This window comes from Microcaecilia unicolor, chromosome 2, assembly GCF_901765095.1.
Source record: "Microcaecilia unicolor chromosome 2, aMicUni1.1, whole genome shotgun sequence".
NCBI classification, from domain to species: Eukaryota; Metazoa; Chordata; class Amphibia; order Gymnophiona; family Siphonopidae; genus Microcaecilia; species Microcaecilia unicolor.
Genome location: NC_044032.1, coordinates 109859584 through 109885881, shown reverse-complemented (window position 1 = coordinate 109885881; position 26298 = coordinate 109859584). Strand labels below are relative to the sequence as shown.

Here is a 26298-nt window from a genome sequence, read left to right as displayed (position 1 = left end):
GTTCCAGGAGGTTGATGGACCATTTAGTCTCTGCAGGAGACCAGAGCCCCCTGCGCTGTCCGTCCCAGGCAGTGGGCTCCCCAGCCCGTCAAGCAGGCGTCCGTCGTGACAACAACCCACTCCGGGATCATAAGAGGCATTCCTGCAGACAGCTTGCCTGGCCTCAGCCACCAGCTCAGCGCCTTTCGCACCACTGGATCCAAAGGAAGGCGTACAGCGTAATCCGCCGAGACTGGAGTCCACCGCCGCAGAAGAGAGTGCTGTAGTGGTCTCATATGAGCCCTGGCCCAGGGCACTACCTCCATCGTGGCCGTCATGGAGCCCAACAGCTGCACATAGTCCCAAGCTCGAAGAGTAGAGGTGGCTAGGAACTGATCCACCTGGGTCCGAAGCTTGATGCTCCGGTTGTCCGGCAGGAACATTCTGCCCACTTGGGTGTCGAATCGAACTCCCAGATACTCCAGGGACTGAGTCGGACGCCGCTGGCTTTTCTCCCAGTTGATGACCCATCCCAGGGAGCTCAGAAGAGCAATGACCTTGTCTGTAGCTCTCCCGCACTCTGCATAGGAAGGGGCTCGGATCAGCCAGTCGTCCAGATAGGGATGGACTTGCACTCCCTCCTTGCGGAGCTAGGCCGCGATGACCACCATTACTTTGGAGAAGGTCCGTGGAGCCATAGCCAACCGAACGGGAGGGCTCTGAACTGGAAGTGTCGGCCCAATACTGCAAAGCGCAGAAAGCGTTGATGAGGCGGCCAGATGGGAATATGTAGGTAAGCTTCCTTGATGTCCAGGGAGGCCAGGAATTCTCCCTTTTTCACCGCAGCTATTACGGAGCGGAGGGTCTCCATCCGGAAGTGCCGAACTTTCAAGGCCCGATTGACTCCCTTGAAGTCGAGAATAGGCCGAGCAGAACCTTCTTTCTTTGGCACCACAAAGTAAATGGAGTAGCGCTCCTTGCCAAGCTGATTTACTGGCACCGGGACCACCACGCCCAGGCGGATCAGGTTGTTCAAAGTCTGCTGCACGGCAGCTGCTTTGACCTGGGACTTGCAAGGAGAGTTTACAAACCCGTCCCTTATGGGTCGGCAGAACTCTAGCTTGTAGCCATCTCTGATGACTTCCAGAACCCAAGCGTCTGAAGTTACCCTGGTCCACTCACCCAGAAACGAGGACAACCTTCCTCCTATCTGCACTGGGCCATGGACCAGGTCCCTGGGGGCGGGCCGGAGGACGAACCTCCGGGACGGCGGTCCCTGCGAAAGGAATGCTGCTTGGGGGAGAAGTTCCGTTTGAAGGAAGCACCGACGGGCTTCCTGGAACTCTCCCAGCTCCGAAAGGGCGCCCAAAAAAGGCGACTCTACCTTCGAGCCCCCCGCTTCCCCGCTAGGCGCGCGAACGCGTTCCAGGGAGCGTCTTTTCGCGCCCTTGCCATCCGAGGCCATCACCACTTGGAGACCGTTCGGGGAACCCCCTGCCCGCTAGTAAAAGGTAAAAATTACCTGCTTCTTGCTCCGAGCAGCGACGACTTGTTCCAGTGAGCAGCTGCAAATGGACGTCCTTTTTGAACGTTTTTAAAAATCTTTTTTTTTTTTTTTTTAAACGGAGCCAGCGGGAGGGGGGAGAAAAGGAGGGACCTGGCACCACCAGGTTTGCACTTGTTCACGAAGAGCCCTCAACCCCAGGTACTCAACAAAACCTAAACAATTAGGCTTGGAGTTAAAACAGCTTAAAGTTGGAATTATTTTTCCAGGAACGCACGCAGCGATATGCAACTTGCATAACAGTGATGTGCTTTGCATGCTTTAGCCCACGATGGCTTACACTAACATGTATTACAGTAAAATAAAGCATAATTTTGCTGTTTAATGCATGTTAAAAGGTAAATCTGTGTTCTTAATGAAAATTGGTACTTACCCCACTGGTATTTTTACTTTGGGCAGCACATTGATCTGTATTAGTACTATGCATACATTCAACAAGTTAACTGAAAAAGTTTCAGATATTATCCCAACTTATTAAAATGACAAAACACAACTATACAAGAACATAAGAATAATCATACTGGGTCAGACCGGTGGTCTATCTAGCCCAGTATCCTGGTTACAACAATGGCCAATTCAGATATTGATCTTCACTGGTTTCATTCTTATGGCACTGGTCGCTCCTTTGTGGTTCACCATTCAGGTTCTTCCTCTTCTCAACCCTTGCACTCTGGTGTTCAACAGGTTCTGTTCTTGGACCCATTTTGACATTTTTCCAGCTCCTTTGACTCTCCTTCAATCACTTGGGTTCACATTTTTCATTTATGCAGACGATATTCAGCTTCTTTTACCTCTTGATTCGCCTTCTTCTAGTATTAGTTCTGTTTCCGAGAAACCTGACTTAGGGCCGGATGCACTAAACAATCGTTAGAGCCCTTCCCTTACCAATTCCCTTAGCAAATCGGTAAAGAACGGGCATGCATTAAGGAAAGGGAATACAAATGAGCTGACTTGCATTCTCTATTCCATCATTAAACAGTCGGCCAATCGGCCAGTCGAGCATGCGCAGAGCAGCCAAGCGTTAAGCTGGCTGCTCTGCACATACCAAATAAGCCTCCCTGTGCTGCCCGAAGACGCCGTGCTGCTCACCCCCTCCGATGCAGCTAGATCCAGAGAACAGTGCAGTTGAGGATGCCCATCCAAAAAAACAGTCCATTTTGGCCGTCATTCCCCCCACCCCGCAATAATAAAAACATCTTTTTTGGCAGTGCTTCACTCAGCTGAGAGACCAGGAAGTCTCTGAGCCAATCACAGCGCGAGGGGGAATGATGGCCAAAATGGACGTTTTTTTTTGGATGGGCGTCCTCAACTGCACTGTCCTCTGGATCGAGCCACATCGGAGGGGGTGAGCAGCGCGGCATCTTTGGGGGGGGGGGGAGGGGGGGAATGACGGCCAAAATGGACGTTTTTTTTTTAAAGCAGAGCGCTAGGTTTTTTTTTTTTGTTACTTTTGTTGCAGTTTTTCAATTCCGCGCAGCCCCAACGAGAGGTACAGACCTCTCGTTAGATTTTCCAACGTTAAGGCAATCGGAAAAGGTTAGTGCATCTCATTACAATACGGATTCTACACAATTTGCTCATCTGCATTCCGTTTTCGTTAGCTGCTACTGTCGTCGGAAAAAAGTCTTTAGTGAATGCCACGGTTTACTACTTGCTCGTTAATGGCTCGTTAAGTTTAGTGCATCTGGCCCTTAGTTGCTGACTGGCTTTTTGAAAATAAATTGCATTTGAATCCTTCCAGATCTGTTGCAAAGTTCTCTTCAAGTTCATCCCCTATTACCCATACCACCAATTACTAAAATTCTTGGTGTTACTTTCTGTTACAACTCTGTCTTTTCACGTCCACATTTATAAGGTGGTTTCCTCATGCTTCTTTACCTTTAGGCAGATACGTTCTATTCATTCTTAGAACCCTCCTCTTTACATATCCTTTTGCATGCCTTGGTCTTATCTAAATTGGAATACTGTAACTCTAATTGGTCTGCCAAAATCACAACTACATAGACTAATTAGTTCAGAACATTGCTGTTAAGCTTCTGTATAATACAAAGAAATGAGATCGTGCTACTGCACTTCTTATGACTGAGTACTGGCTTCCAGTTCCTTACAGGATTCCCTTCAAGATTCTCATCCTTACTCATTAGATATGATCTCTTGATTGCCCTTTTATCTCAGGAAGGAAACCTCTTTTGCTAAATTTAAATCTTAAAGACATATTACTTTTCTCTTGCTTTTCCCATATCTATTTAAGTTTATTGTTCATCTGTTCATGCTTCCTGCTTGTCGCTCTCTTCCTTTGCAGCTCATCCACTGATATTTGTTGTCCCCTTTCCCCTTTGTTTTTCCCATCCACTGCTTTTCCTGTTTGTTAAATTGCATCTTCCTTTACTTTTTGTGCCTAGTTTATCAGTTTTATATATTTTAGCCTTTATCGTTTCCTTATTTTATTACGTTAACTGCTTAGATTTTTTTATAATATTTGCAGTATATCAAATACTTGAACTATAAGACAAAAAACAGCAATAATTCACCTGAGACCTCAATAAATGGGAGTTCAAAAGAAATAAAGGAGAGCTAGCAGAAGATAATAGCCTCCCTTAAAGGAAAATACAAAAGGAGATAGGAGAAAAGCCATTTCTATATACAATGTGAGGTATCTTATTATACTATGCCTATAGGAAAAGATAGAGCAAGGAGCATTCTAGCATTCAAAATATTTTGCAAATGTAATCACTAAATAAAACATAAGTATTGCCTTGATATTTCATCTTACATTTACAAGGAAATATGTTGCTCCTAGGGCAAACACCTGAGCACGTTGAACCAAAAAAAGGCTTGTCTATTCTGTGTGGCCCTAAATACATCAAAAAATACAATTATATTAATTCCACAAAAAAAACTGCTGTTTACAATGAAAATAAAAAAGAGGAAGCCAATTTGTATCAGGCTCAAGGGCAAAAGTCACAATCAAAATGGCTTCAGATAATACTGACTGTGAACCTTCCAAAAGGCCCATCTTGTTCAAACTAGCCATATCATCCCTTCTGTCTCCAAGGCTCCCAACTGTCTCAGTAGCAATATAAAAAGCTCTTGTTAAAGGTGGCTGTCTTGTGTGGAGATTTCGTGAGCCCTTAGGTCCAGCTGGAGGGATGAAGTGACGGTAGACACCAGCCCTCCAAGGGACAGCCGAACAACCCCAAGTCTTCACCTGCGGCGACCGCCGTTCCCCGGGGGTTGAGCCCCCAGGTGCTGGCTGCCAACAGGACTTCCGAAACCACAGGGGTTGGCGGACTGGCCGCAAATGACAGAGAGTCCTGGAGGCCGGGCCTCAGACAGCGAGAAGACTGGAACCAACAGGAATCAGGGCAGGCAGCGAGCACAGCGTTGTCAGGAACCAACAGAAGTCTGGGCTGGCAGCGAGCAGAGGATGTCTGGAACCAGCAGAAGTCAGGGCAGGCAGCGAACAGAGCGTTGTCAAGAACCAACAGAAGTCTGGGCTGGCAGCGAGCAGAGGATGGTCAGGAACCAGCAGAAGTCAGGGCAGGCAGCGAGCAGAGGATGGTCAGGAACCAGCAGAAGTCAGGGCAGGCAGCGAACAGAGCGTTGTCAGGAACCAACAGAAGTCTGGGCTGGCAGCGAGCAGAGGATGGTCAGGAACCAGCAGAAGTCAGGGCAGGCAGCGAACAGAGCGTTGTCAGGAACCAGCAGAAGTCAGATCAGGTCAGGTCAGACAAGAACGAAGTTAAGATACCACACACAGAAGCACGAGTCCTCTGTGAGTAGAAGCCGATGCGAGGATAACGAGGAACGCTGCCTCTTAAGTAGCCCTCTTCATTAAGGAACTGAACAGCAGCTGGTGGAGATGCGGAGACGCGGGAACTGAAGGGATCATCATCAGTAGGGCGACCACAGGATAGTTTCGCCGGCGGACGGAGGTGGAGCCCCGCTGCCTCCAGCCAATCCAGGACCATAGGCGTGTCCAGATCCCCGAGCGCCACATCCGGAAGTGAAGCCTGCTAGTGAATGCCGGCGCCATCTTGCCTGACTCTGCCGATGCAGGGGAATGCCCGGCGATCGGGAGCCGTGGCCGGATTAGCCGCCCAATGATGCAAGGCGACCGGGCTGGGACTCCGCGCCACCGCCACGGAGGACGACCTCCGCGGGAGCGGCGCCACGATGGTGAGGGACACGACAGTGGCAAAGAATCCTTATGTATCTAGAGAAACTGCCCAAAATAGTTCTTTATCATATTCATTGCAGATATCATAGGCAGCTTTAGAAAATTAATAAATCTCAGATTCAATCATCAATTAAAGTTATCAATACTTTCCAATTTCTGCAGGCAAGACATGATGTCCCAGGAGGTGTGCTATCTGCTAGGTGCCAAAACTCAAGATGCTACAGAGAGCTTGCCAAGTATCATTAAGCCTAATGACTATTATCAATGCTGCTCTTCCATGTTGACACAAACGATAGATACCCCTCTGAACATATCAAAAGTGACTTCATGGCTCTGGGAAAGAGGGTGAAGCAGACAGGTACACAGGTGGTGTTCTCATCGATTCGCTCTGTTGAGGTTAAAGACCAAGGCAGAGAAGCTCACATCCTGGAGATGAATATGTGGCTGCACAGGTGGTGTCATTAAGAGCATTTGGACCATGGGATGCTTTTCTAAGGGCTGCTGAGCAGAGATGGTGTCTATCTAGCAAAGAAGGGAAGAAGTGTTTTCAGCAGCAGACTGACTAAGCTACTGAAGAGAGCTTTAAACTAGAATTGGGAGAGGGAAGGGGTGATCAAAGCCCCTGGGTAAGTGAAGCATTAAATACCTCTACATAAATGGGACGTCATCTGGAAAGCAGTATATACTAATGCCCCAAGTATGGGAAATAAAGATTTAGATCTTTAGGCTGTGATGGAAGAGGCTGATTTGGATTTAGTGGCAATCATGAAGATATGATTTACAAAGAACCATGACTAGGATATAGATATACTGGGCTATAATCAGTTCAGGAAAGACAAGGTAGGATGAAAAGGAGAGGGAGTGGCATTGGCATTATATATTAAAGATAATATTAAATTCACATAATTGCAGGACCTACAGGATAAGGAAGAGGCACCGTGGGTCAATCTGAAAAGAGGGAATAGCAATTGTATGATATACATTGGTCTGATATACAGGCCTTCACAGACAGAAGAAATAAACAGAAATGTAATTGAAGGTAATAAAAGAGAGGGTCAGAAGTACACAAGCAGAAGCGATTTAGCTGAAGACATTCATAATACAGCTGTGAAAGGAGAAGTACAACTAATAGGTGATTTTAATATGCCAGATGTTGATTGGGGTATCCCTATTGCAGGATCTTTTAGAGGAAGGGAGATTCTGGATTCTCTATAGAGGAAACTAATCTAGCAGTTGGTAATAGCACACACACAGAATGGGGCCATACTGGACTTAATGATTACTAATGAGGAGAGTGTTTCTGATGTTATAACAGGTGATCATCTGGCATCCAGTGATCACCAGATGGTGTGGTTTAATTTTAAGATAGGTGTGGCGAGAGTTCATTCAAAAGTGAAGGTTCTAGCCTCCAAAAATCTAACTTAGTTCAGATGAGGGATTACCTCAAGGAATTGTCTGGATGGGAACATTCTGAAAAAGTTGTAAAGAAGTGGGAAAACTGAAAGAATCTATTGTAAGGGCAACAAACCTTTTTGTAAGGAAAATAAATAAAAGTAAGAGGAAAAGGAGACCACTTTGGTTCTCAAAAGTAGTAGCTGAAAAGGTAAGGAAACAGAGAATAGCCTTTATAAACTACAACAGATCGCAGAAAAAGGAAGACAGGCGACAACATCTGGAAAAGCTAAGAGAAGCTGGTAGAATAGCCAGTAAAGCAAATATGCAATTGGAAGAAAACATAGCCAATACAGTAAAATAGAGGGACAAGACATTTTATTTTAGATATGTTAGCGATAGAAGGAAGTGCTAAAATGGCATTATGAGACTCGAAGGTGAAGGGAAGGAATATGCAGAAGTTGATAAAGGGCAGGTGGCACAGCTTAACAAATATTTCTGCTCTATGTTCACAGCTGAAGGGCCAGAAGGATAGCAGAAAACAAACATAAATAGGAATGGAGGAGTGGTAGTGCCTGAACTATTTTCAGAAGGCTGTGTTCATGAGGAGCTGGCTAAATTAAAAGTGGATAAAGTGATGGGGCTGGACGGGTGCTGAAGAAACTTAGGAAAGTTCTAGTGGCTCAGCTGGTTGACCTTTTCAATGCAAACGAACCACCAGTGGATCCAATAAAAAACCTCTCACAATGAGTGTCTTCCTGAACAAGGTCTTTATTCAAATCTACAGAAATGACCCGACACGTGACGTGTTTCGGCCGTCAGGGGTCTAGTAGTATTTGGTGCAAGATTGCCTTGTTAATCAGATCAATATCAGCACATAAACTGCTAACAGAGATGCAGAAGTGAGGAGGGGAATTGTGGTTCATTGTCAACGATAGTAAGACATCTCTGTTAGCAGTTTATGTGCTGATATTCATCTGATTAACAAGGCAATCTTGCACCAAATACTACTAGACCCCTGACGCAGGCCTTGATGGCCGAAACACGTCACGTGACGGGTCGTTTTTGTAGATTTGAATAAAGACCTTGTTCAGGAAGACACGCATTGTGAGAGGATTTTTATTGGATTCACTGGTTGTTCGTTTGTCTTGTATTCTCATGTGGAGAGATCACCTTCTGTGGGTGTGTGCTTTGTTGACCTTTTCAATGCTTCTTAAGAGTTGGGAGTGGTTCCAGAGGACTAAAGGGCAGATGTGGTCCCTCTCCACAAAACGGAAGGAAGAGGTTAAGAACTACAGGCTAAGTCTGACTTCTGTGGTAAGTAAATTAATGGAAATAATTTTAAAACAGAAAATAGTCAAGTTCTTGGAATCCAACGGATTACAGGACCAGAGGCAACATGGTTTCACTAGAGGCAGGTCTGGTCAGACAAATCTGATCAATTTTTTCGACCGGGTGACCAGAGTTGGATTGAGGGAGAGTGCTAGACGTGATGAATTTAGATTTTAGCAAAGTTTTTGATATGGTTCTGCACAGACGACTAATAAATAAATAAACTGAGTGCCCTAGGTATGGGCCCTAAAGTGATTGACTGGCTTAGGAACTGGTCGAGTGGAAGGAAAGAGTAGTGGTAAATGTATCTCATTCTGCGGAAAAAGTGTGCCAAAAGGTTCGGTTCTTGGCCCGGTTCTTTTTATAAGCGATATTGCTGAAAGGCTGTATGGAATTTGGCAGCTTAGATTTAATGCTAAAAAATGCAACATAATGCATTTGGGGTTGCAAAAACCCGAGAGAACAGTACAGTTTAGGGAGTGAACAAACTTTAGTGCAAGAAACAGGTCATATGTGATGATCTTAAACTGGCCAAACAGGCAGAAAAGGCAACAGTGAAAGTTAGAAGGATGCTTGGGTGCATAGGGAGAGGAATGGCCAGTAGGAAAAAGGAAGTGATGATACCCGTGTAAGACTCTGGTGAGACCCACTGATGTGCTGTAGTCAGCTGCATTATCTTTTCCAAAATTTTGCGAGCCAGTTGTTAAAATTAGGATCTGGCTCTGTCAGCAGTGACTGCAACCGGCTCTCTCCGGCCAGCCCTGGGTCCGTCCCTCTGTTGCAACTTCTGTTGTGCGTGGGAAGGACCCAGCAGAAGGAATGATTTGAAGCTGCTGGAGGGAGCCTGATGTGTCCTACCCCCATCTGTAGTTTCACACTCGGAGAAAGCACAGAAGGGAAGGAAGGGAGAAGAGAGAAAGTGAGAGGTTAAGAAGAGAGAGTCAGACTGGGATAGAAAGAAAAGTCAGCACCGAGTCGTCCCCACCCCCCACGGGTTTTGTGTGTGCAGTGGTACTCTTAGGTGCATGGGAGTGTCTCCTCTTTGTTTGCCTGGTTTTACAGCCCTGAATCAAGCCCAGGATGGGAGGGCAAGCAGCTGATGCAAAAGGAGGCAGCCTGTGGGAGAAGAGCAGCAGGGAGTCCGACCAGACTGCAGAAAGGGCAGTGGTCTTTACAGATCCAGCTGGGCTGCTGGTTCAGGGCTTTGCATTCACTCCCTGCCTGGGCAGAGGTTGAACAGACCCTCCGGTGCCTCGGATACTGCTGCCCGGTGGAGGCCATGCAGATTAGGGAACATTTCTAATGGATATCCTGGAGGGGAGGGTGGGGGAGTGATCAATGATGCGAGCCCGTCTCCAGAAATTATGGCCCCAGAAATCTGTATGGCTCCTTCCAATATGAGAAAGTAGCAAGATAGGTGGGGCTCCCTCTTGCTTGGTGCAAGAGAGATGTGCAGGGAAAGTTTGCCCCAGATAGGATTGGGGATCTGTGCAAGATTTCCCTTCTGACTTGCCTCCCACAAATACCTGTTTCCTGCTCTCACTGTCTCCTATTTCTTTTGATGTATATATTGTGATCTGTGAGACAAGGATTGCACTACCGTAAAAAGAAAATGCCTATGTTGAAGTTTTAGGTGTTTGAAGGGCTAGTGGTTAAAGACTCTTGACAACTGTTTTATTGATCACATGTAATATATGTATATTTAGCCGCCTTTAAAAGACAAGGTGCCCGTGTTGAGAAAAAGTGCCAGGGTTTGTGCATTTATGTTGAAGTGTCAGGTTTTGTCGGATTGTGTGGGGAAAAGATGAGGGAGATTAATGTGTACTTGTGTGTGTTATGGTTTCTGTCACCCCAAAAAGGAACATCTCGGTTGGTGTAATAGGAGTTGTTCCATTTTGAGGTAACAGAATTTGTGTGCCTGTATTGGGCAGGGATGCAAGGGGTTGTGTGGTTGAGGATAGAGCATGGTATCAGGATGTGTGTGGCTGAATCTGTATAGCAGCATTTTTGTTATTTGTGTTGGGGTGTAAGCTTTTGGGTATCAGTAAGTCAGGGCTGGGAGGGAGAGAATGGGACAAGATGCACATGGAAGGGAAGGGAGAGTAGAGGGGAACATGCTGTACATGAAAGGAAAAGTGGGGGAGGAAGGGAAAAGGGGAAAATGCAACACATAGCTAGAAGGGAATAGTGAGGAGAGGGGGATATGCTGTTAATGGATGTTTGATTTTTTTGGAAATGTACATCTTCTCTAATCTTGTATTTAGCAGAGTATGGAAGAAAATGCATTTCTGTTACTTTTATCAGTATTTTCACTGCTTACAGAATCTGGCTTTCTTGGGGGTCTCCGGCTTTTGTCTGCATGTTTTCTGTGGCCCTTTATTCTGTATCAGTGAGGATCTGTCCATGCTCTGCATGTGTGACTGAGGTGAAGGTTTCTGATAGAATGTAGTGTCTGTGTAGGAATTTATAACAGTCCAGCTCGTTCCAGTTTCCCAGTAGGTATGTAGGCTGAGAAACAGTCTGACAGTAAATCATATGTCAGATTAATGTCAATTTTATTGGGAAAAGAGTTAGCAGATTGGGATCAACTCCATTTGTTAAATCTTGGATTAATAGCAAACATAGGTTGGCTACAATTACAAAAGTGCAGCAAAAACCAACCAAAGCAGTCAGAGAAAATCAATTGGCCATATAGAATTTACAGTAAAGAATATTGTATGTTTTAATATTATTTGTAAATTGATTGCTGCCTACACATCCTTTGTACCAATAAAATGTATAATACAGTTACATACATATATATGGTTGCAATTTTTTTTTTTTTTAGAGAAAGGCTGTTAAATATTTACCAGCATACCACTGGTGAGACCTCATTTAGAAAATTGTGTATAATTCTGGAAACGGCATCTTCAAAAAGATATAAACAAGATGGAGTTGGTCTAGAGGGTAGCTAATAAACTGGTCAGTGGTCTTTCTTCATTAAGGGTACAGGGACAGACTTAAAGATCTCAATATGTATACTTTGGAAGAAAAGACAGGAGAGGGGAGATATGATAGAGACATTTAAATACCTATGCGGCACAAATGTACTGGAAGCGCATCTCTTTCAATTGAAAGGAAGCTCTGGAACAAGGGGACATAGGCTGAAGGTGAAAAGGGACAGACTCAGAAGTAAGCTGAGGAAATACTTCTTCATGAAAAAGGTGGTGAATTTGTGGAACGGCCTCCTGGTGGAAGTGGTGGAGACAAAAACAGTTATCTGAATTCAAGAGAGCTTGGGACATGTACACAGGATCTCTAAGGGAGGATAGGGAGAGTAGATAGCATGGATGGACAGACTGGATAGGCTATATTGTCTTTAACTAACTACATTTTTTTCTATATTTAATCAATTCCACTTGACAAGATTATAACTCACCCAGCTTCTCCATATTCTCCCGTTTGATCTGCTGTTCACCAAGGTGATTACCAAACTGCTTGATACGAACTTGAAAGTGAATCTGGGTCTTCCACAATCATGTCCAACTTTGTCAATATCTATGGTTCCAGATCTCCAATTGCTTTCCGCATTTCTCCTAATGTTACCTCTTCTGCCTTATTTACCCTCCAGACAACAGATTTCCCTTCTTGCTCTGCAGTTGCTGTTTCAACAGACATCACACATTCAATGCCAAAGAGAACCCGCACAAACATACTGCTGCAGCATCTTCCATATTAGCAGCCCTCTGCTGTCTCTACGGTGCTGGCCCTATTCCAGGGCCTAGGAAGGATCTTGCAATATTCAAGCCTCAGCAAGGCGTCACATCCGCTATGGGCAGAATCTCCTCCTTCATGCCCCAGCCCCAAACTGAAGATGAAGTATCTACCAGCACCACAACCAATTAGTGCACAACAGAAGCTTGAACTCGTGCTAGTACCAATGAGGAGCTGCTTCCAGATGGATAAGGGTCAAGTTTTCCCTTCTGCTTATCCATAGCGCAAGTTCACATGGAGTTCAGTTTGGTATCTGATCATCCTGTCACCATCTTGAACTCCACTTATTAAGTTTAATTTATGGTTTAGAATATATGGCAACAGGATTTTTAGCCTATTTGCTCATACTGAACAGGTAAGATTGTTATGTCCCCTTTCTAGGGCTCCAGTCTGACCAATCTTTTAGGTGTCTATGATGCCAGAACAAAAATCAACAGATTCTACTGCCAAGCGTTCTGGACATGTGACCCTGCAGTTCTGCCATGCTGCCTATGTGTAAAGAATCAAGAATACAGTATTTTTCATTATTCCTGCTATTTACATACTAAAACTGGTGATTGAGGCCTTCTCAGCCTGTTATCTATGAAGAACTTGAAGAGGTGGCAGTATTATTTTCAGCTAGCTTTGGTACTTCTGTATTCCATCTCTCCTTATGGAGAACGTACATCTGACTTCCATGTGATAGCACATGTCTGACTGGTTCTACTGGAAGAACAGGAAGGAGAATCTGGAGCACAGTGCACAAAGCATGGCAGAAAATGAGGTTGTGGTACAAAAGACTGTAAAAGCCATTCTAGAAGAACAGAGGACAGCAGTGCTCCAGATGTATCTCAAGAGAGCTCACCAGCCTCTAGAACACCTAGGCTAAGTTTACCCAGGATATTCTATAGTTATAGGCTCAAGAAGCAGGTGCCATCCAAAGCCCAATTGTTGGGAATACTGCACTGGGAAGCATTGGGAAATTCCCCCATCTCGGCAAAGTTAGTTCTTTTTGAAATCTAGGACCTTCAATCTTCAATAAGCCCTCTCCCCCTTTGTCTTAATATTGAACCATACCATTTGGTGACCACTAAATGCCAAAAGAACTCCCACCATAACATCAGAAACAATGTCCTCATTTGTAAGCACGACGTCTAGAATAGCTCCACCTCGCGTTGGTTCCGTCACCCACTGCTAAAACAATTCTTCCTGTAAAGAGTCCAAGATTCCTTTGCTTCTAGTCAACTATGCAGCAAGGATGCCTCAATCAATGTCCAGCATATTAAAAATTACCTATCAGTAGGAAAGGGGAAGTACAGCGTTTTACCGCCTCCACCGCCATCGCCGCCCCTGAACAGGAACCCAGCAGGACTTACTCCAGACCGCGAAAGAGCGGGAACTGACTGCTGAGCCGAAGAAAAAAACTCTCCGACTCCACTTAGAGGCAGGCTCAGACAAGCAGGCAACAGAAAACAGGACTCGGACAGCAGTAACACAAACCTGCTCTCAGCAAAAACACACTTCCCTGTGCTTGTTTCTCTTATAAACAAATTCTATGGGTCTCTTTTTCTTTTTTTTAGTGAGGAGGCAGAAATAAACAGGGAAGGAAAGGAACAGCAAAAGCCTGTTCACAGGGAATTTGAGGTGCAGAAGGACCCAGCAACTGCGTATGCTGCCAAAGAGGACACCACCAGTCCGCCACCCCTGGCTCAAACTGGCCACCGGCCCAGGAGCTAAAGAAAAAGCCGTCCACCACCTGCTGAAATAGAGACATACTAACTGAGGAAGGAGCTGGCGTCTGACATCACTGCCTTTAGTTTATCTCTATCTCCACCTGCTGGTAGGCGGACTTAACCCGATAGTTCCTGGATTCATCTGCTGCAAGTGACAAGGAAGGAGCTATTCTAGACCTTGTGCTTACAAACAAGGACACCGTTTCTGATGTTAAGGTGGGAGATCAACTGGCATCTAGTGATAGACCAAATGCTATGGTACAATATTAAGGCAAAGGGGGAGAGGGCTTATTCGAGACTCAAGTCCTATATTTCAAAAGAACTAACTATGCTGAAATGGGAGAATTTCTCAAGGAATAGTTGGCTGCATGGGAACTGCTGAAGGAAGTAGAAAAGCAATGGGCGAAACTGAAAGGAGCTATTTTAAAGGCGACAAACCTTGATGTTAGAAAATTACATAAAAGTAAGAGGAAAAGAGCACTCTACCAAAACCCTCATCCACACCCTTGTCACCTCTCATTTAGACTACTGCAATCTGCTTCTTGCTGGCCTCCCATTTAGTCACCTCTCCCCTCTCCAGTCGGTTCAAAACTCTGCTGCCCTTCTCATCTTCCGCCAGGGTCGCTTTACTCATACTACCCCTTCTCCTCAAGACCCTTCACTGGCTCCCTATCCGTTTTCGCATCCTGTTCAAACTTCTTCTACTAACCTATAAATGTACTCACTCTGCTGCTCCCCAGTATCTCTCCACACTCGTCCTTCCCTACACCCCTTCCCGTGCACTCCGCTCCATGGATAAATCCTTCTTATCTGTTCCCTTCTCCACTACTGCCAACTCCAGACTTCGCACCTTCTGTCTCGCTGCACCCTACGCCTGGAATAAACTTCCTGAGCCCTACGTCTTGCCCCATCCTTGGCCACCTTTAAATCTAGACTGAAAGCCCACCTCTTTGACATTGCTTTTGACTCGTAACCACTTGTAACCACTCGCCTCCACCTACCCTCCTCTCTTCCTTCCCGTTCACATTAATTGATTTGATTTCTTTATTTATTTTTTGTCTATTAGATTGTAAGCTCTTTGAGCAGGGACTGTCTTTCTTCTATGTTTGTGCAGCGCTGCGTACGCCTTGTAGCGCTATAGAAATGCTAAATAGTAGTAGTAGTAGTAGCAGCGATAGTGCCCTTGTATAAGTCTCTGGTGAGGCCACATTTGGAGTACTGCATGCAATTCTGGAGACCGCACCTACAGAAAGATATAAACAGGATGGAGTCTGTCCAGACGGCAGCTACCAAACTAGTAAACAGTCTGTCATAAAACATATAGGGACAGGCTTATGGACCTCAACATGTATAAGCTAGAAGAGAGGCGGGAGAGAGGGATATGATAGAGACATTTAAATACCTCAGTGGTGTTAATGTACAGGAGGTAAGTCTTTTTCAAATGAAGGAAAACTTTGGAATGAGAGGGATAGGATGAAGTTAAGAAGAAATAGGCTTAGGAGAAATCTGAGAACATACTATTTCACAGAAAAGGAATGGCCTCCTGGTGGAGGTCATGGAGATGAGGACAGTTGGAATTTATGAAAGCGTGGGATAGGCACATGGGATCCCTTAGAAAAAGGAGAAGCTAATGGTTACCGAGGAAGAGCAGACTGGATGGGTCATCTGGCCTTTACCTGTGGTCATGATTCTATGTTTTAAGATCAAAGCCTTTGTTGTCTTCTCTCTTATCACACTACAGAGACAAAAACTTAAAGAGCTCACTGAAAATTGAGATCAGAACATGTACGACACAAGTGGCTGCACCCGTTTGGGCTGGCCTTCACACTGGATGGTAAGACTTGCAAAACTGGCAATAAATAGGAAGCAGTGGCAGCCATGTAGGCTGTTGGTCTGACAGTCTGACCTACAAATCACCAAGCTTCAAGAACCCAGGACAGAATGGAAGAAGTGGCACAGGTGGACCATAGAAAGGGATGACTTTGGCATCAACTGAAGGAAGATTACCCAGCTGTGCTTAAGTGATCTCTACAAAGATTTCCTATGCTGGATGAATGATTCTCTTAAATTGAAATAGAGCTTTCTTGTCAGTGGTTTTCTGGCAATGTGCATCAATGAAAAAATTCTGATAACAACTTCATATCAAGCAAGTAACTTAGGATACTAACCAGGCTCAATGGCTGCTGAACTTAAGTGATCTCTACAAAATTTTCCTATGCTGGATGAATGATGCTCTTAAACTGAAATAGAGCTTTCCTGTCAGTGGTTTTCTGGCAATGTGCATCAATGAAAAAATTCTGATAACAACTTCATATCAAGCAACTCAGGATACTAAGCAGGCTCAATGGCTGCTGAGCTTAAGTGATCTCTACAAAAGTTTCCTATGCTGGATGAATGATGCTCTTAAATTGAAATAGAGCCTTCTTGTCAGTGGTTTTCTGGCAATGTGCATCAATGAAAAAATTCTGGTAATAACTTCATATCAAGCAAGTAACTCAGGATACTAACCAGGTTCAATGGCTGCTGATATGAATGACTGAGCTTCTCGGACCCTCTTCATCACTTCTTCCAGTTCTTTGGCAGCTGCCTGTGGTGTCAATTCTGGTGGTTTCACTATTGCATTGTTCGAATGATTTATCCTAAGTTCCAAAAACAATACAAAAAAAATCATCTACAAAACCTAGAAACGAGAAAGCATCACATTCCAGTATTTAAATGAAATATGATAACATGTAAAATTTCTAAAGTTCATGGCAACAGAACTTAAATATACTAAAAATGTTATATTAAATTATGTAAACTGATCTTCTGCAAATTCTATCAAACAGTATCTAGGAAAACAAGAGCAAACACTCTGCGCTCAGGGTGACTGAACTGTGGGAAATGTGCACGATACAAAGTAAAGTTGCTTAGCTGTAACAGTGGCTCTCCACAGACAGCAGGATAAATTGGACATACAAGTGAGATACGTCATTCCACAGCATCAAGATATAGCAGCTCTCATAGAACTTAGATTTAGCTCAAAGGATTCTGTGCATGCATTCCAGTATGCTGCCTCCCCTGCAATAGCACTTTAGTTTGCTTTAACTCAGGATCAACTCTTGGTAAGGTGATCAAGATAAAATCAGGCACATAAATCTGTCATCTATGGGATAGTCCTTTCCAGGTAAGCAACTTTGCTTTCTCCCTCAACAAGCAAAATAAGACAGCCACATGAGCAGGATCTTCCCACAGTCAAGGACTGGCTGTGGATTACATGAGATATTTTTGGAGAATGAGAGCTGCCTTGCAGGGAGATGTTTTTAATATGTAATCCATAAAAATTAGTAGTACTAACCAATCTGTTTTGGGTTTGGTTTTTTTTGCTCAAGAGGTGAAGTAATTATGCACAAACATTTCTTAATACTGCCCATTTCTTCTGAATACATGGTCCAGGCAATAGTGAGATGCACAGAAGCCAACTTTTCAAAATGATTGGAGGTGGTTAACTCAATAGAAATGACCTCTCCTTGGACACAGAAAGGGGATTTGCTCAAAATTGGGGCTCCTCAAGTACTCACAGCACCCACAGAGCTGGCTCCTATGGCGAGATGTAAAAATGTATAGAAAAGATTATGGTACTGCTTTGCATATATCTTAGTGATGCTATTAAGTGAGACATTGAAATTGCTACTGCTCTTATGTGCTGGGCCTTTATACTACCTTTTGGCCAAAGGCCAGCTTGCAGGTAGCAAAACTACTACTACTACTTATTTCTATACTGAACACATTCCTCTAATCAACTGGCTACTGTTCTGAAATGGCTACCCTAGCCAGTTGGGGATATTCTTTTGTTCCAAGTAGAAGACATGTGCCCTTCTACAATACAGGGTATGAAGAGCTCTTTTTCCTGGAAGATTAAGAGGCTTAGGTTACAACACTAGCAATAAAACAGATTGGTTGATGTGAAAAGCTGAAACCACCTTTGACAGAAACCTAGAATATGTTCCAAGTATTACCCTATTTGGAAAGAATTGAGCATATAGAGCATAATGCTAGGGATTGTAGTTAACCAACTTTCTAGTCGAAGTTAACACTAAAAAGAGAGCATGAATTGTTATTAAAGAGGTTTTTCTGGGACGATTTTAACTTGGTATTCTACATTTTTTAAAAATTGCTGTTTTTTGTATGTTTCTCCCCCCCCCCCCCCCCCCCCACAAAAAAAAAAAAAATCTTACTTGTGCAGGAGGCATCTATAAACCTTTGGTGAACATCTTCCATGAGGCCAGAAGATCTTAGTCACGCTAAATATACGTGTGGGGGGGTGGGGGATGGGTTTGATATACCACCTTTCTGTGATATAATCAAAGCACTTTACATATATTATATGCAAGTATTTTACTGTCCCTAGTGGACTCACAATCTAAGTTTTTTATACCTGAGACAATGGAGGGTTAGGTGACTTGTGCAAGGACACAAGGAGCTGTAGTGGGAATTGAATCCAGTTCCCCAGGTTCTCAGACCCTGCTGCCTGTCTTCTGTGACGATAGGAGAGAGGTTTGATGGAATAAATGTATGATCCATCACTCCTCCTGGCTGAGGTCTTCAGAAAACAAGTATAATTAGGTTTATACATAAGAACATAGTGGTATATTTGTCTTCTGTGCTATGCATATCATTGCTCCCCTCCCCCTATGATTCAAACTACACTGGTTCCCCATTCATTTTTGTATTCATTTTCAAATTATCTGTTTGACTCAAAAAGCCCATTAGTTAGGGGATTCCTTTTATCTTTTTTCTTGGAATATTCCATATACCTCTACATGTTCTCTTCATTCATTGTATGCACATCATTTGGTTTTACCTTCTCCTCGATTTGCACATCCTGAATCCACTAGGCATATGGCATTTTTATTTCTTTCTTTCTCTTAAGTTATGGAATGATCTCCTCCGCTCTCCATGATGAGCAATCTTTTTCTAAATTTAAATATGCCTTAAAAACTCAATTTTTGACTTGAGTTTTGGCCACCTGTTTTGAGCCTCTGTTAGTTTGCTGCTGTCCTAGTTGATCCACAACAAACATTTTTATCCTCTAACCCCTTTCTTTTTCCTGTTTTATGTGTGGTGTGGTTTTGTAACTATCCTATCTTCAATGGCGTTCTATTCCACAGTTCTACTTAATTTGCATTCTGTGAACTGCCTTGACCTGCTTATCAGATATACCAAGTTCTTATAATAAACAAACAAAAACACTAGCTATTAGGCTACTAATCCACTCCTGTGCAGGGGGCATCTGCAAATCTTTGGCGAGCATCTTCACTGAAGCCAGATGATCTTGGCCATATAGAAGTTGTAATGGCAGTCACTTATACTCTGGATACAGTTTCAAAAGCATTATATGTTGACTGTATCAAGTGGTTTCTACACTTCTGTTTCCTGGAAATGTTTGAAACTGATCTTTTACCTCCCTTGAGAGAGTCTCCATGGCTTTTTGGAGTTCTCTAAGCTCATATAGCTGCTATTCTTGCATTCAGAGTGGAGCTGTCTCATTTTCTCTATGGGCAACAAATAAGTTAGTTTTGCACGTATCAAGACAGAAATGAACCTCACGTCTAAGCCTGAGTACGCAGAATATGAAGCAGGACAGTTAGGTGCCATTTGGATGCCAATATATATATCGGCACAGGACTATTTGGCGCAAATATGACCTGGCATTTGCTTGCACTTTGCTTTCTTTTATTAAATTTGCATGTAAGTTGAGTAAGTCGGAAGCATATTTTTAGCTCACCATGTGGACCAGGAGACATATCTTTGTAGCAAACAAGGTGGCAGGGTTTGGTCCCTGCAAACAGAGCCTGTGCAATCCCTGAACAAGAACACCTCAGTAGTACAAGCAAGGCTGTGGGACTTTAAGATCAAGTTGGGCGATCTTAAGCGATTCTTTGCTAAGGGATGGAAAAAAATCACTCAGATAGCACAGGACTTGAGCCTGGTCATCTTCCATAGACTGAATAATTTGGAATATAGATTAATGGGCTGGACAGCATTAAAATGTGTTACAATTTATTTATAGTTATCAGTCAAAATGACTTAAGTGGAAATTTTTCTATGCAAAGAAATCTTAATAACAGGACACATATTATTCCATTTCTGCAGTGAATGCATATAACTAAAGAAAGAACATGCAAGAGTTATGGAATTACAAAGGCTTTATTCATGGGGGCCATAACCTGCTACAAAGACCCAACCCCTGGTTGCTATGGGAACAGGTTTGTTTCCTGCTGCCAGCTCTACAGTGCTCAACGCAAGGAGTAAGCATATGAGCCAGAAAAGAAACCTCACAATCAATCAAGCCTGTAAAAATTGAAATAAAACACTTTATGGTGTCCACAAGAAAAGCTAGAAATGTGCTGCCAATCCACTTAACTTGCATGCAAATTTAATAAAGGAAAAAAAAATGAACATGCGCCCAAAAGTCATGCCCCCTGTGGAAAATAACTCACTCTTTCAGATTTACTAGCACGCACTGTAGTGCGTGCATCATATCAAAGACTCTGGTACTGTATTTATAAGATGATAGGATGGTAGGAATTATAAGGAAAGAGATACAAAATAAGACCAAGAATATTATAATGCTTCCGTGTCACTCCACAGTGTGACCTCACCTTGAGTATCGCGTTCAATTCTGGTCGCCGTATCTCAAAAAAAAGATAGAGCGGAATTAGAAAAGGTTCAAAAAAGAGTGACTAAAATGATAAAGGAGATGGAACTCATCCCTTATGAAGAAAGGCTGAAGAGGTTAGGGCCCTTCGGCTTGGAAAAGAGATGGCTAAGGGGAGATATGATTGATGTCTAGAAAATCCTGAGTGGTGTAGAATGGGTAGAAGTAAATTGCTTTTTCACTTTTTCAAAAAGAACAAAGATAAGTGGACACAATGAAATTACATGGAAATACTTTTAAAACGAACAGGAGGAAATATTTTTTTACTCAAAGATTAGTTAAGCTCTGGAGCGCGCTTCCAGAGAATGTGGTAACAGCAGTTAGCATATCTGGGTTTAGAAAAGGTTTGGACAATTTCCTGGAGGAAAAGTCCATAGTTTGTTATTGAAATGGACATGGGGGAAGACAAATCTTGCTCCAGGATGGGCAGCATGGAATGTTGCTACTAATTGGGTTTCTGTCATACTTGTGACTTGAATTGGCTACTGTTAGAAGCAGGATACTGGAATAGATGGACCACTGGTGTGACTCAGTATGGCTATTTTTATGTTCTTAAAACAACGAGTGCTTGGAAATTGCATTCAATCAGGCCTATAGTCCCCAAACGCAATAGGAAACATTTATCTTTTTGAAACATTTTCTTAAGCTCCAACTGCATTTTCTGGTACTCTAGGATCTTCTCTCTTCATGTGATGTAAGGAATAATCACCTGATACTAAAACATCTATTAGGCTTATGCTTATTTAAAATGTATATACCACAAATACTGAAATTGTTAGTCCACAGTGGTTTGCATTGTAACATCCATAAAATCCACTCACACAAATGTCACCTAATATAAAATATAAAAACAAAATCATAACTCCTTCCCCTGAATTTCCCAGAAGCCTCTTTCTTCCCTTACCTCCTCTCCAAAACAATCAACCTGAACATTAGTCTTTGCTGATTTTAATTTACCTTTAGAGGAAGTGACTGACAGAATGGTTAGGGATCTGCTTGAACATTTAAATAACTGGAATTTAGTCCAGGCTAATAATTATGTAACACACGATAAGAGTCATATTTTATATTTAGTGGCTTTTTCTAAGACAATTCCATCAATATAGTGGTACATTTGAATAACTGGAAGCAGGATCCTTGGTCTGATCACCCTTCTTTAAGATTTTACTGTTCCTTGAAGGGCTAGACAAAGAAAAATACAAGGACAGGAAATAAATTAAATTTGAAGGGTGTTTTTTTTTTTTTAATAAATTGATGAGAAATTGCAGCAGGCTGAAGTATTAAATGTGATTGATAATTGGAACCTAATATGTACTGATTTGCTGAATGAGCTAACGTCACTGAAAAGAGTAAATAAAACTGTTAGAAAAGATTCCAAGTTGTCTGATTTTGAACTTTTATGTCTTAAACAAAAGCATAGGAGACAGTAAAGACACTGGAGGAAAAAATACTTTAGAGTGAAAACAAATAGAAATTTGTGATTAAGACCTATAAATCTCAAATAATTCTTAAGAAAAAGAAACATTATACTAAATTGATAGGGTCAAAGAATTAATACGAAACAAGTGTTTTCTATAGTACAAACCAAAATAGGGCCAGACTACAAAGACACACATAAACTTTTCCAACTCGTAAACAAACTACTAGATACCACACCGGTTACCACAACCAACACAGACACCCCATCAGCAGACAACCTTGCTAAATACTTCAATGAGAAAATTATAAAGCTACGAATCACACTACCTCTTAATACCACCGATCATGAAAAATTCATTGACTGTCTAGACCCAATCCCCGATGAATATCCAGCAGACCGGATCTAGACAAACTTCGCTCTATTTACCGATGAAACCATCACCCATGCATCAACAGGTTCACCAAATCCCACTGCAAACTGGACATATGTCCCAACAACTTAATAAAATCCGCCCCTCAACGTTTCATAACAGACCTCACATCACACCTAAACTACATGTTACAACACGGTCTCTTCCCTAAGGATAAAGGAAACATACTACTCACCCCAATACCTAAAGATTAAAAGAAAAAAAGCAAACGACAACCAACTACCGCCCGGTAGCATCTATCCCTCTGGCAGTCAAACTAATGGAAAGTATGGTAACCAAGCAGCTTACCGACTACTTAAAACAAATTCTCAATATTACATGAATCAAAATCAGGATTTTGATCCAACCACAGCACCAAAACAGTACTAAGCACTCTCCTAACCAAATTCAAACAAGCAATTGCAACTGGCAATAATGTACTTCGTCTACAATTCGACACGTCCAGCGCGTTCGACAAGGTAAACCATAAAATCCTATTAAACATCCTAGAATACTTCGGGATTGGAGAAAGTATACTTAGTTGGATCAAAGGCTTCCTAACTGCAAGAACATACCAAGTGATATCAAATTCGAATACATCATCACCATGGAAGCCAGAATGCGGAGTACCCCAAGGATCACAGTTTTCACCGACCCTTTTCAACCTAATGATGAGACCTCTAGCCAAATCGCTATCCAACCAAGGCCTTAATCCTTACATCTACGCAGACGATGTTACGATCTACATCCCGTTCAAACATGATCTAACAGAAATCACAAATGAAATCAAACACAGCCTCCAAATCATGAACTCATGGGCGGATGCATTTCAATTAAAACAACGCAGAAAAAACACAATGTCTCATCCTCTCATCACAATATAACATGAACAAATCCACCACTATTAACAACCCAGACTACATTCTTCCTGTTTCAGATAGCCTGAAAATTCTCGGAGTTACAATAGACTAAAATCTCACACTAGAAAGCCATGCGAAGAATACAACAAAGAAAAGGTTCCATTCAATGTTGAAACTCAAAAGAGTAAAACCTTTCTTCCCAAGAGAAATATTCCGTAGCCTGGTACAATCAATGGTGCTAAGCCACCTAGATTACTGCAATGCAATCTATGCCGGATGCAAAGAACAAATCATTAAGAAACTCCAAACTGCCCAAAACACAGCAGACAGACTCATATTCGGAAAAACGAAATGCGAAAGCGCCAAACCCTTAAGAGAAAAACTACACTGGCTCCCACTTAAAGAACGTATTGCGTTCAAAATATGCACTCTAGTTCATAAAATCATTCACGGAGAGGCCCCGGTCTACATGTCAGACCTCATAGACCTATCACCCAGGAACACAAAAAGGTCAGCACGCACATTCCTGAATCTCCACTACCCTAAGCTGCAAAGGACTAAAATATAAATTAACATATGCATCCAGCTTCTCCTACATAAGCACGCAACTATGCAATGCACTACCAAACGCGATAAAAACAATGCACGACCTAACAAACTTCCAAAAATCACTAAAAACCAACCTGTTCAATAAAGCATACCACAATGATCCATCCTAAATACCAGACAACGAAACCAATACCAGAACTGGACAAAACCGAACTCTCTATAATCAACTGCTTCATTCACTTTGTCACTAATGAACTTTAATGCAATACCACTTTATTTCTTATTCCTAAAATGAATTCTCTATACATGACTGCTTAATTTACTCTGTCACTAATGAACCTTAATGCAATACCACTTTGCATTCCTCATTCCAGAAATGGTGATCGCCATCACGGAATAATGTAAGCCACATTGAGCCTGCAAATAGGTGGGAAAATGTGGGACAAATAAATAAATGCAACAAATGCAACAAATAAATAAATAAATACATTAAATCCCAATGTTCAGGCTATCAAGATAGTTCCTGTTGAAAGGCTGAGCTGGGCCTGAGGGGAGCAGCCAAGATAGTGGCACACTGGTTTGGCGCTCCATACCTGTGTGGTGTTGCTAGCTTTTCTCATTTCCCCTCTGTGATTATGCCTCATACCATACAGAAGGGTGCTTTGGAGGCTTTTCCAGTGCCAGCCCGCACCTCTTTCCCTGTCCAGCAAACACTTGAGTGATATGCCTCCAAGCAACTTCAAGATTCACCAAGGAGGGGGGTCTTGCTGCGAGTCTGGGCGAGGAAGCGTCCTCACTACTGGGGCAAGAAAATGTCCCTCTGTCCCCTCTGGCATCTACTACACCGCCATGCCCAGCAGCAGCTGCTCCTTGCCCGTAGATGCTCCTGAAGCCAACGTCACTATCAGAACCCCGAAGCACAGGGGACAGGGATGCTGTGGAACTACTGAGACATTATTTATTTTTATTTGTTTGTTGCATTTGTACCCCACATTTTCCCACCTATTTGCAGGCTCAATGTGGCTTACATAGTACCGTCAAAGGCGTTTGCCCAGTTGGTGGATAACAAATACAAAATTGTATAGTGATCGTATGAGGTATAAGTGGAGGGTCGGAATGGATGAAGATTGTGTGATGTCCTGTTCCATCATAGTCATGCTGTGTTGGTAGGTGAAGAGGGTTACATGGGGTCATTGGGGTAGGCCTTTTTGAAGAGGTAGGTTTTTAATGATTTCCTGAAGTTCAAGTGGTCGTGGATTGTTTTCACAGCTTTTGGGAGCCCATTCCATAGTTGTGCACTTAGGTAGGAGAAGCCAGCTGCGTAAGTTGTTTTGTATTTCAGTCCTTTGCAATTTGGGTAGTGTGGGTTTAGGTAGGATCTTGACGACCTGACTTTGTTTCTTATTGGTAAGTCTATAAGGTCTGTCATGTATCCTGGGACTACGCCGTACATAATTTTGTGGACTAAGGTGCAGATTTTGAAGATGATCCATTCTTTGGTTGGGAACTAATGCAACTTTTCTCGGAGGGGTTTGGCACTTTCGAAGCCTGTTTTGCTGAATATCAGCCTGGCTGCTGTATTTTGGGCGGTCTGGAGCTTTTTTATGAATTGTTCTTTGCAGCCCGCATAGATTCTGTTGCAATAATCTGCATGGCTTTGGACCATTGATTGTATTAGGTATCGAAAAGTTGCTCTTGGGAAGGAAGGTTTTAATCTTTTGAGATTCCACATTGAATAGAACATTTTCTTTGTTAACTTGGCTCTCGAGGGTAAGGTTGTGATTGAGTGTGACACCGAGTATTTTCAAACTGTCCAAGGTAGGGAGGGTATGTCCTGGAGTATTTATGGTTGTGGGTTTGTATTTGTTATATGGAGAGGAGAGGATGAGGCAATATGTTTTTTTTGGTGTTCAGTTTCAGTTGGAATGAGTTTGCCCAGGAGTCCATGATGTTCAGACTATCATTGATTTTGTTGGTTATTTCTGTCAGATCATGTCTGAAGGGGATGTATATTGTAACATCATGTGCGTAAATGAATGGGTTAAGGCCTTGGTTGGATAAGGACTGTGCCAGTGGAATCATCATCATGTTGAAGAGTATTGGTGATAATGGTGATCCTTGAGGTACTCCGTAGACTGCTTTCCACAGTGGTGATATGTTTGACCGATTTTACTTGATAAGTTCTGGTGGTTAGAAAGCCTTTGATCCAGTTAAGTATGTTTCCTTCAATCCCGGAGTGGCCTAGTATTCTTAGTAGTAAGTTGTGGTTTACCATGTCAAATGCACTCGACATGTCGAACTGGAGGAGGAGTATGCTTTTGCCTGTGGCAATCTCCTGCTTGAATTTGGCCAGGAGGGTGACTAGGACAGTTTCGGTGCTATGGTGGGATCGGAATCCTAAGTACATAAGTACATAAGTAGTGCCATACTGGGAAAGACCAAAGGTCC

The 26298-nt window shown here is 42.9% G+C and overlaps 1 protein-coding gene across 1 annotated transcript in view; it reads right to left on the bottom strand.

The window, feature by feature from the left end:
- Positions 1 to 26298, bottom strand: part of SREK1 (splicing regulatory glutamic acid and lysine rich protein 1) — a 252902-nt gene that overhangs the window by 114009 nt on the left and 112595 nt on the right. Inside the window, 1 exon segment of the mRNA XM_030193208.1 lies at positions 16421 to 16551. Within this exon segment, the coding sequence (XP_030049068.1) occupies positions 16421 to 16551 (131 nt within the window).